The sequence below is a fragment of the Silene latifolia genome, chromosome 9, assembly GCF_048544455.1.
Source record: "Silene latifolia isolate original U9 population chromosome 9, ASM4854445v1, whole genome shotgun sequence".
Taxonomy (NCBI): Eukaryota; Viridiplantae; Streptophyta; class Magnoliopsida; order Caryophyllales; family Caryophyllaceae; genus Silene; species Silene latifolia.
Window position 1 is genome coordinate 183,650,471 of NC_133534.1, and position 11,729 is coordinate 183,662,199.

The following is an 11,729-nucleotide window of genomic DNA, read 5'->3' on the forward strand; positions in this document are numbered from 1 at the left end:
TGTAGGAGGTCAATGAATTGTCGTCTTTCCGAGGGGTCAAGGGTTGTTCCTATCCTAAGTTCTTGAGGTGTGTTGTCGGTTCCTACGTTAATAGGTTCGGTCTCCTCAATGATGGGGGTCCTGGTTTCCCGTTTGTCAAGTTCCTTGGCTAAGTGAGGTGGGTAGTCACTCAAGTCAAATTCCTCGTAGTCATTCAGAATTGCATTGCAGTTAAATTAAGACAAGTCATAAGCAAACTTAGCGTTCATTAAGTTGACACGAGCGAAAAGCTCGGACAGGACAGACATCTCATGGTCGGTCAAAGGCGGCACAGCAGAGGAGGTGGCCCCTGGAACAGGCTCCAGGTTGTCACCTTCCATGGGAGTGGGGACGACCCTAGTTGACTCAGCCTTTGAAGCAGCCACGAGCTTGTGATAAAACAGTGGGAATGGGACCTTGACTGGGACATCGGGAGTGCTAGGAGCTAAGACAGACTCTGACTCCGACTCAGACTCAGATTCTTCTTCACTTCCCTCTCTGAACATAGGGCCTTCTCCAGTTGTGATCTTGAGAATGCGGGCTTGGCGATCGGTCCACTTGACGTTCTTCCTCCAGCCTTGTGTAGCTTTCTCTGGGTCAGGATCAGAGATTAAGGCGGTGGGGTCAAACCGGTTGTCTCTCAGAGCAATGTTGATGATGTCCTCATAGTCGAGGTGCTTGATATTATCCTCCCCAAAGAGGAGAGTGACAGCTTGTCCGTCGAGATTATAAAATTTAATATTGATCAAAATCGAAGTGATTTATTGTTTAGATTTGATTTATTTGATTTAATAATGAAGTAATTAAACCAAATAATGTTTTAAAACTAAATTTAATGGTTAAAACTTAAAAGTAGAATGCGATAAAGTAACCGAACCCGATAATGACTCGACCTAAACCCGATCCAACCTGATACATCATTTGACCACGGGTCATGATCCGACCCGATAACAATCCGACTCGACCCAAAAGGGTAGGCTGACCCGATCTGCCCCAAACCCAATATGACCCTCCGAGTTAATCCGACTCAAACCAAATCCGACTAACCCAATTGCCACCGCCAGTGAACTCCCCCTTGGTACACAAGACCTACAAACAATAGTGATTTGTGAAGATAGAACATCTGAAAAGGGACAAGTCTCACTCAACTCTTGGGAGTCCAACACTTGATTGAAAAACTTGTCTTTGTCAACTTCCTCTCTTGTTTTCCTGTGATGAACCCTTGTCTGTATTTTTGAATAAAATATGAAATCAATCACCAAAGAATACTAAGTAAAACACAAACAAACAAAGCAAAACCCACCAAAAGTAATTACCCCCTCTTGATAATTTGATTGAAACTGAAGCACTGCATAGTGCATACCGTTTATTTTATCTCAATCAGATCAATTTGATACATTTCAAGAATGCATTTTTAATTCTAAGGTAATCAAATGCTTCATACTTTTGTTGTTTTGTGGTTTAAGTATTGTTTTTATGAAATTGTATTCTATTTGTTTGGGTGGTATTCAAAATTTGTGTAGTGAGTTTGAAGATCTGCTCGTTTAATTTTTGTATCATAAATTGTGAGATTTGGTGTAGCTGTCATTGGAGCTGCTATTGTTCTGAGCTTTGCTTGATGAAATTAATGATTTTTATGCTGTTGATTACTAATGACTCTAATTTTGCCCGGATAAAGGAGGAGGGTTGCGGTAGGTCTGTGGCAGCCAGCATAAAAACTTAAGTCACATTTTATGGACATGAATCGGAATTTGTTGTTTGTTTAGTGCACATGGTGATTTTATGTTGTAAATCTGCTTCTGTATCATTTGGAGCAATATTGTTAGCTACTATTGAATAGCATAAAGCCTTTGTAATTTGATCAACACTTTTGTCATGCCGAGTCCGACGCTTGGATATGTACCTGTATCCCACACTTGACCCAAGTCAGAGTAACATAGGCCATGGATGTAAAAGTTTTTTACTTTTCAGTAACTAGTAACCAGAAAAGTAAGCTAAGTTTGTACTATCTGTTGTTGCCCATCGTCATATGGCGTGTTTGCTCAAACGAAATGGATGATGATGTATCTGGAGTTGAAGTGTACTTTGTGGTATTTATATGGAGTTATAGTTGTGCTTTGTGGTAAAATGAGGAACCATTTATCAGGAACATTGTTGATTTGTAGAGATCAGTATTAGATGCCAAAAAGTTTAAAGCAAGAACGGCGTTTCGTTTAGGGATATGATGAGCTTGTAGTACTAAATGTTGCATTACCATTGATCATCCTTTTGAGTGTTGATTTGAGCTTAATATGGTGACTACGCATTGGTATTTAGATTTGTCAACTAAAATTGAATTCGATGCTTGCAACATGCTTATCTAAGTAGTCATTGTATAGATTGCCGAATGACTTTTCCCTTTGACCTGTTAACTAACAAAATATGTAAATCTTCAGTTGCTCATGGATGCTGACAACGATAGTTACACGGAAGTGGCCGCTGTTGATCAGAACTGTGTCGTTGAGAAGAACCAAAGCGTGGGGCCTGAAAGTGTCTCAGAGGTGGTTAGTGGATTTCGTGATGCTAGTCTAGAAAGGATGGTTGAAACTACCACTAATGATGTGGCAGGGCAGACCAATGGCTCTCCTTCCTCAGAGGTATGTTATTTATTTTCCCCATTTAACACTGGTTATGGAAAGCTTTCAACTATTACCGTTTATTACTACAAATTTCAAAACATATTAGATATAGAACATTCCTTCAATGCCTCAAGGGCTCCCAACTGAGGTCGGGCGAGGGAGACTATAAAAAACACAGTTTTACCCTTGTGTAATTGTAATGTAAGAAAACTCAAGGAGGCTTTTTCGAAATATTTTAGATATACGATGTAAAATCTGTCTAGTTTGATTGACGAGAACAACTATTTTTTTAGTCATTTTAAAAAGGCTGTGGCGAATTTATATTGTGAGAAAATATTGGTTGAAATTGTCTCTGTCTAATGGGGATAATATAGATGAGATAGAGCCATAGTGAGAGTATAGTCTAGAGCTGATTCGGTGTGTCTCACAGCTTGTTATTCATGCTTTTGTTTGCAGAAAGTGCAAACAAAGGAATGTAAGGAGCCTGAGCCACAAAAGGTCCACACTAAAGGAAAACGGGAGAAACCTTCAAACATAAAAAATGGTACACAGGTTTCAACCAAGAAGATTACCAATACTCCAAATGGTTCTCTAGCTGCAAATACACAGTCAAAACAGCCGGTTATGAAGACTAAATCATTTAATGATCGTCATGCCACTAATAGTGATCTGAGCAAGGGCGCAAAAGTTGCACCTGCAACAAGTAATACACGCAAAGATAAGGTGGTTTATTATATCTGCCGTTTTACTATCTTGACTGAAAATAGCGTTTCTTTTGTTTCTTTAGGGTCCGTTTGGATTGAAGGAATTGAAGAGAAGGGGAGGGGAGGGAAAGGGAGGGATTTAATTTCCATTGTTTGGATAAAAAATATGGGAGAAAGGAAATGGAAGGGGAGAGAAATGATAGGACTTATTTTCTCTCCTATAGAACAAACTATAATCTTTCCAAGGGTGGCAAGATTTGGAAAGAAAACATTATTTGGACTCTAATTATACCACCAACATCCTTCAATCCTCCATCCATTCTTCATCTCCCTCCTTCCTCCCCTTCCATTTCTCTTCATAATTTTTGTTATCCAAACACCCATATCCCATTTGCCCTCCCCTTCTCTCCCCTCACTCCCCCTCCCCTCCCCTTCCCTCCTAAAATTGTATCCAAACGAACCCTTAAGGTGTGTTTGGATAGCGAAAGTAGAGGGAAAGGGAGGGGAGGGGGAAGGAGAGAAGAGAAAGGGAGGTAAGGGAAGGGGAGGGCAAATGGGGAGTGGGTGTTTGGATACAATTTCCTTCCAAATCTTGCCTATTGTGGAGAGATTTTGATTTGTCTTGGAGGAGGGAAAATGGATCCCTCCAAATCTCTCCCCCTCCATTTCCCTCCACCCTTATTTGCTATCCAAACAATGGATTTTAAATCTCCTACTCTCCCTCCCTTTCTTTTCCCTCCAAATCACTCAATCCAAACACACCCTTAGTGAGCTTCTGTTATGTTTTTTTCACAATAGATTTTTCTCTTCTTGAAAATGTAGCTGCAAAAGTCAGAAATGGTGCCTAGCTCTGGTAACTTGGTACAATCTGAAGGCAATGAGTATGTTCTTTCCTCTTGCTCTTTCAAGTGGAGTTCATTTATATTTAGTTCCATGACATTGAGTCGAAGAACATTCTTATTTTAAATTTTTTGATGTGATAATGGATTAAGTGTTATTTATAACTTAACTTTGTTGTCTTCAGAGAGAAATCATCAATGAACCCCTTACGAGAAGGATCTGCTACTATTTCCGAAGGAGATAATGAATCTGTTGAGTATCCTTTTCAAATGTGACCTTATACTTTTCGCTTTCGTCCATCTCTCTTTTAGCAAGAGTAAGCAGACAGTTTAGCCAGGATTGGTTTTTTATTTCTTTGTAAACTACATCTATCTCCCAGTTGATATATAAGATTATCCTTAAGTACTTGCAGAAGTGCCAAGTCCCATAAGGTGGGCAAACTTCCTTCCTACGGTTTCAGCTTTAAGTGTCATGAACGTGCTGAGAAAAGAAAAGAGGTTTGTCTTCTGATTTGTGGTATGTAGAAAATTGCTCCTTTGGACTATGTTATCTAACATGTATGTTTTGTCCTTTTCTGGTGTTCAGTTCTATACAAAACTTGAGGAAAGAATTCATGCCCAAGAAATAGAGAAAAATAATCAGCAAGCGAAGTCCAAGGTAGAATTTTCAAATCTCTGCTATTAGTTTCTTTTCAGAATAGGAATAATTTAAGAATTTTAAATCTCTGGGATAGAGTTGCCCTTTAAAAAAATGATGAATCATTTCATTCTGTGCAGGAAAGTCAGCAAGCCGAGATCAAGATGCTTCGAAAAAGTTTGAACTTCAAAGCAACTCCAATGCCCACCTTTTATCAGGAGCCACCACCTCCTAAAGTGGAATTAAAGAAGGTGGAATTATCGATTTATCACCTTTCAATAGTTTGAACATCATCCATTTGATGTTTAACTATTTTCAAAAATATGTTTGGTGAAGGACCTATGGTTCCCTTGTTCCTTTTTTTGCGTTTGTTGAATTGGACTTTCTGCAGATCTTTTAACCCGTATACCTGACTATAGTTTTTGTATAAGCAGAAGAGAGAAAAGAAGGGGCAACTTTATACTTTTGCTTTATACCTTGGTCTTTATGCATAAAGCAAACATAGAGAATTCACCGGGACGGAGTGAGTACTATTAGTACGAGTTATAAGAGGAAATCATGTTGCGTGAGATTAATTATGAATCATATTGAAAAATTCTTTATAGAAATCTAAACTTGCACGCACAAATGGCAGTGTTCTGTTCATTAGATGAGTGAAGCGTTCTTGGTAACTTTGTCCACTTTCTTACTTGGTGCTCTGGTTATTCCTCTTTCTTACTTGGTGCTCTGGTTATTCCTCTTTACTTTGCCATGGCAAAATGCTTACCATTGCAATATCTTGGATCATAGTTTATTGCTACTGCTTCTATATCTTTTACAAGCTGAATATGCTCCCTTTTATCTTTATCTAATATTCTAATGTTAACGCTCATGGTACAGATGCCAATCACACGACCCAAATCACCTAAGCTCGGGCGAAAGAAGAACCCATCCTCAGTAGGAGACAGTGATCAAACCCGTCGACCAGCGAGGCTCAGTCTAGATGAAAAAGTTGTCTCCCATCACAACCCGGCCCAAGGACCCGGGCCAATCCATTCTAAACAGCCTCAAAGAAAATCCCTCCCTAGACTGCCATCTGAGAAGACGCGGATCTCAAAAACAAGTCTTGACGCAACGTCAGCTGAGACGCCTCCTATTGCAGACATCAAGGAGGAAGCTTCCCTTCCTAAGGAGTTTGTGCCAATTGCACGTCTCAATGACGAGGAAGTTCAAGTTTCTGACTTAGGATTTGTGCCAATTGCCCGTGTTGAGGACGGAGATCTTCTTTCTGACCCTGATGCAGCTCCTGAAAAAGATGAAACCCATGTGAGACAAGAGCAAGAACCGACCTCGTTACAGTGAAGGGAAGGCTGCTATCAGAATTCTTCGGCCTGTGCAAAGGGTAGGTTGAACATGAGTATTAAGTCACATTGTCCATATTTTGGTGAGGTTTTGATTGTTTCTTTTGCTTCTTTAGATTTGCACTTCTGGATTGTCTGGTCATGGCTTCTTGTTACCCTTGAATTTATGCTCTTGTTACTTCTTTTAGTAATCTGGCATTGATGTGCTTGTGGTTGTGGGCAAATTTTGAGATGTTTGTCCATTAGTATTAGATAATGAACGTTGATGTTGCGAACTAGGGTTGTGTCTATTACAAAGGTAATGGTGCATGTATCCAACCCATAATTTGCGGGAGAACTTAACGCAACCGGGGAAACTATTGTTAGCTCATATCGAAAGGATGTAGAAATGAGTAAAAGCATGAGGGGGTAGCCGGTAGTTAATTCATGCAGAATGCGGTGAGCATTTAGGATTTATCATCTCCGTTTAAAAAAGCATGTGTTCTGAGAGACAACCTGTTAATAAATTTATTTAGAGATTAATTACAAACTAGTGGAAAAATGGTACAAAGAGTAATAAAAGGGATACGTAATCATATACTATAAAACTAGTTTAGATCCCGAGTAATGAATGCACGGTATTTATAGAGTTTTATTTTTGTATTACTTAATCATGCTAAATTAACACCTCATTAATTTTTCATATTTCACGTCATTATATTTTGATATGAGGAAAAAAACTGAACAGTAAAATTATTCAAAAAACTGAGTATAATTGAACTGTAAAATAATATTGGTATCTCATTAATTGTTCATTTTTCTCGTTATGTATTTTGTTTTGAGCAAAAAAAAAAGAAAAAAAAAACTGAAAATTAATCTAAGAGATTGGGTAATGTGCTGAAATGTATTTTTTATACCATAAAGCTAATGATTCCAAATCCTCTTAATTTTTTTGTTATGAAAATAATCAAAAAGTATAGTTTTGTTTATACATAGTATTAGTCAAGTTATTTTCAAATAATAGCATCAATAAAATATTTAATAGTTTTTAGTTTTATATTATTTATACTTTAATTAATGTATTATAGTTTAGTGTTTAGTGAAAATTATATAATTTGATGAAAATATTAATTTTAATGAAAAGAATTATATAATGAAATACATTATAATTATTAATAATTTTCTTATTTAGTGAATACAATTAAATTATCAATAACTTTCTCAATTAAAAAGATTCTTTTTGGAGGAAAAATTTGTGAGTTCACATATTCTTTTAGTAGATAGGGGATGAGATACTCCTAAAAATAATGGCTACAATATATGCTAAAATAGGTATAACTAGGTTTGGTGCCCGGCTACGCCCGGGCTACCTTACTTACCATTTAAATTTTATTTTCTGTGAAATATGTTTCGCTAAATTTGGTTAACACATACATTTACAATTTATATCTTGAAATTATGATGAGATGTAAAATTAATCACCATATTATGTGACACGTTCACCACTCCCGCTGTCAATATTATTACTTTCACTACATCCCCTGTTAATACTATTATGTTCACTACTTCTTCGGTTAATGTTGTTTGTTTAATCACTCCTGCTATTTGTACGGTTAACCCGTTAGTTTTGTAAACTCATATATTTAAATAAATTAATATTTTCTTAGAATCGAAGTGTTAATTAATTTTTCATATTTTCTCCGTTGATCCTACTGTTACTTTCATTACATGTTTTTGTGGGAAATAGTCTGTATACTTCCCTTATTATTAAGGATTATAACGAATTTTATGAAGATGATCACTAGTCATAAAATAAAATTACATAAACAAAATTAAAGGATTAAGAGATAACCTTCGGCCCTAGCAAAAACGGCCTAAGAACAATATCAAAGTTGATATTCGCCTATTAGTTGCACCCAAGACGATATGAGATATGCCCTTTGATTATGCTAGAATCGATCCAAATTTTCTGTAAAAATTTAGGTTGTTTTGTGTTTTTTCTGATGAGAGGTTGATATTCGCCTATTAGTTGCACCCAAGACGATATGAAATATGCCCTTTGATTATGCTAGAATCGATCCAAATTTTCTGTAAAAAATTAGGTTGTTTTGTGTTTTTTCTGATGAGAGGAGGCCAGAGAATGAGTAGAAAAAATTAGGTTAGAAATAATCCACCCATCTACCCTCTTAAACTGTGTGTTAGGGTAGATTAGGGTGGATTTTTTCATCCTCTAATTTCGGCCCAATTACCGAAATAAGGAGTATTATTTCCTTATTTTGGTTATTCCAAAAATGTATAAAATGTGTTAAATTGTCATCTAGTGAGGATCGAACCCATGACCTCTTGGTTTGTGTACCCTCACTATTACCACTATGACACATTCATCTTGTTGATATTAAATATAACCGATTACATTTAATTACGAATTAACAGATTAATTCGTCCAAGCTAACATTACATACATTTAATTAAATATAACTTATTATATTCAATTTACGAATTGTGATTAATTCGTCTCAACTAATATTATTTAATCTTCATTAAATAATTGTCTCATCAACACATTGACTAAGCTGTTTAGTCATATTAGGCATCAATGTGATCATATTTCTATAACCACATCTCTCAAACACATCCTATAGGTGTGACCTTTAGGGACCAGTTGATCACCGTCATCTGTATGATAATAACGTCAAACTTTCTAGCAAGCCAACCGTTATTAGGTAATCGTTAATCAACTGATTAAAATACGAAGTATACCCTTGTGAACCTGTAAGAGATTTACAAATGTTATCACACTTATTTGTGGAGGACACAAGCTCCAACAAACTCCCACTTGTCCTCACAAGTGTATGTGCGATAACCGATTCTCATATCCTAAAATTTCTCCCACTCAATGTAAAACAATTTGCAAATCCGTATTCACAAAGGTCGTATTTTACAAGCGATCATCATCAAGAGTGGTTTCCCCGACTAAAGAGTAGCTTAACTGATAAACGAATCATCATTCGAGCATGGCCATGCATTTCAGTTACAACTCCTCGAGTGGCCCTGAGAAATAACTATACCGATAAGGGTTGGATATTTTCCTCAACTCGAATCCTGCAGATGTAAGCACAAGTATGAAATGACCCGGAAAATATCTACTTAACCTCCGATTCACGGCAGATCGTGAGAAAGAAACCAAAGTCACCCAAAAGCGCCTTAATCTCAAGAGACAATCGATAGTTAAAAGAATCGACTCTAGGAACACAATGGATGTCCTATCCACGACCTGACACCGAATGTTTTTAAACATTTAGGACTCCATTACGTTGTCACAAAAAGTTGTCCTCCGAGGTATCGTTATAATCTCGCAGATCGTGATTGATCAGTCAACCGTTTGACTTATGGCTCGTTGAACCCACCATCAATCGACCGCACAATATAATAGCCGGAGTTATCAGCTCACATTGGCGATTACGGACCAAAACAAATATAATGTAATTGAGTTCACTTTGTGGCGTTCAATGTTGTCGTACAATCCACATGAAAAACAAAATATTATAATAAAACGATGAAGTTATAAATAGTTTATGAAAAAGATAACGTATCGAATTCATAATCAACTACTATAACTCGGTTACACGTTTAATTCTCATGGAAATAACGTGCCTTTCATGCTTATCATATTTCAATGGCTCGAGTAGAATCTGCTACAACTTCTGTTTGGAACTATTCCACTAACCTCAAAGCACCATTAAGAGTAACAACGAATCTAGACCGAGATTTCTAATCATCTCGATTCGTTTGGAAGCTAGCATCTGCATAACCGATTGCGCATAGCTTAGTATCTCCTCCATAAGTCAATACCCTATCCTTACTCCTCCGTAGGTACTTGAGGATATTTTTAATGACTATCCAATGTGTTTCACCTGGATTCTTTTGGTACCGACTCGTCATACTCAATGCATATGCCACGTCTGGACGTGTGCATATCATGGCATACATGATTGATCCTATTGCAGATATATAAGGAACACGACTCATGCGCTCAATACCTTCAGGCGTCGTGGGTGACTGAGACTTGCTCAACTGCATCCCAGACGTCATTGGAAGGTTCCCCTTCTTGGAGTTGGTCATGCTGAACCTCTCAAGAATCTTATCCAAATAAGACTCCTGACTAAGTGATAACGTCCGTCGTGATCTATCTCGGTAGATACGGATTCCCAAAATGCGTTGTGCCTCACCCAGATCTTTCATCTGTAAATGGTTCTTCAACCATCCTTTAACCGAAGATAGGAGAGGAATGTCATTCCCAATCAAGAGTATGTCATCGACATACAATATCAAGAATAGAATCTTACTCCCACTCAACTTGGTATATAAGCATGGTTCCTCGACCGATCGAGTAAAACCATACTCTTTTATCACCTGGTCGAAACGATGATTCCAACTCCGAGAAACTTGCTTAAGTCCATAAATGGAACGCTTAAGCTTGCATACTTTCTTAGGATGTTCAGGATCTATGAAACCTTCGGGTTGCACCAGGTACAACTCTTCCTCCAAATAACCGTTTAAGAAGGCGGTTTTTACATCAATTTGCCAAATTTCATAGTCATGAAAGGCGGCAATCGCTAAGATTGTCCGAATGGAACGTAGCATGACTACAGGTGCAAAAATCTCATCATAATGCAATCCGTGCACTTGAGTGAAACCTTTTGCCACTAGTCGTTCCTTATAGGTATCTGGTTGCGCGTCTACAGAACGCTTTATTTTGTAAAGCCATTTGCACTGTAGATGTTGGAGCCGGTGTCCTCCAGTTAGTGCGGATAATGTTATTGCACGTACACTTGTACGGACAAGTGGGAGCTTGTTGGGGCTGGTGTCCTCCACAGTTAGTGCAATGACATATAAATCTCTAAAAGGATCAAAGGGTATACTTTTGTATTATTATCAGTTGGTCTACGTTTATCAATAACGGTTGGCTTGCTAGATAAGTTTGACGTTATTGTCATACAGATGGCGGTGATCAAGTGGTCCCTAAAAGTCACACGACTCACACCTATAGGATACATTTGAGAGATGTGACGGTATGAAAATACAGTCATGTTGATGCCTTATATGACTAAGCGGTTAGTCGGAGTTATTGACTAATAATTAGTCAAACGCGATGTTGAGATAATTATTTAATACGGATTAAATAATACTGGCTAAGGTGAATTAAGCGGTTAATTCGTAAATTAAATATAAACGGTTATATTTAATTAATGTATATTGAATTAATTAATTATACAATATTGTCATTGTCGGACAAGTATTAATATGTCGACTGATTCATGTTACTAGTCGATATTTTAATATCCGATAACGGATGACGATTTATAATTAAAACCCGTCATATACATTTAGCAAAACGAGTCGGACCACGAGTTAAATAAGGAGAAAGTGGAAAGCCCACTCCCTCCCTTAGTAACCGGTCGGTCGACCGAATAGAACAAAAGGAGAGCCCTTCTCTCCTTTTGACTTGATCCTTCTCAGTTGAAGAAAAATTAGGGTTTTGGAGTCTTTTTCTCTGAAATTCTAGATCTCACATCAGAAAACTCACAAAAGCT

General features: G+C 37.4%; 1 protein-coding gene across 2 annotated transcripts; it reads left to right on the forward strand.

The window, feature by feature from the left end:
* Nucleotides 1–1,128: 1,128 nt before the first annotated feature.
* Nucleotides 1,129–6,380, forward strand: LOC141600271 (protein WVD2-like 5). 2 transcript variants are annotated; one of them, XM_074420465.1, is made up of 9 exons: nt 1,129–1,443; nt 2,454–2,654; nt 3,093–3,359; nt 4,163–4,221; nt 4,365–4,436; nt 4,593–4,677; nt 4,766–4,837; nt 4,957–5,067; nt 5,696–6,380. In XM_074420465.1, exons 2-9 carry the CDS (start codon nt 2,460–2,462, stop codon nt 6,155–6,157), a joined length of 1,323 nt encoding a protein of 440 aa, XP_074276566.1. In that variant the 5' UTR covers nt 1,129–1,443; nt 2,454–2,459; the 3' UTR covers nt 6,158–6,380. The 2 variants fall into 2 exon arrangements, with proteins under 2 accessions (XP_074276566.1, XP_074276567.1); XM_074420466.1 differs by having other exon boundaries at nt 1,140–1,443; nt 4,596–4,677.
* Nucleotides 6,381–11,729: the final 5,349 nt, after the last annotated feature.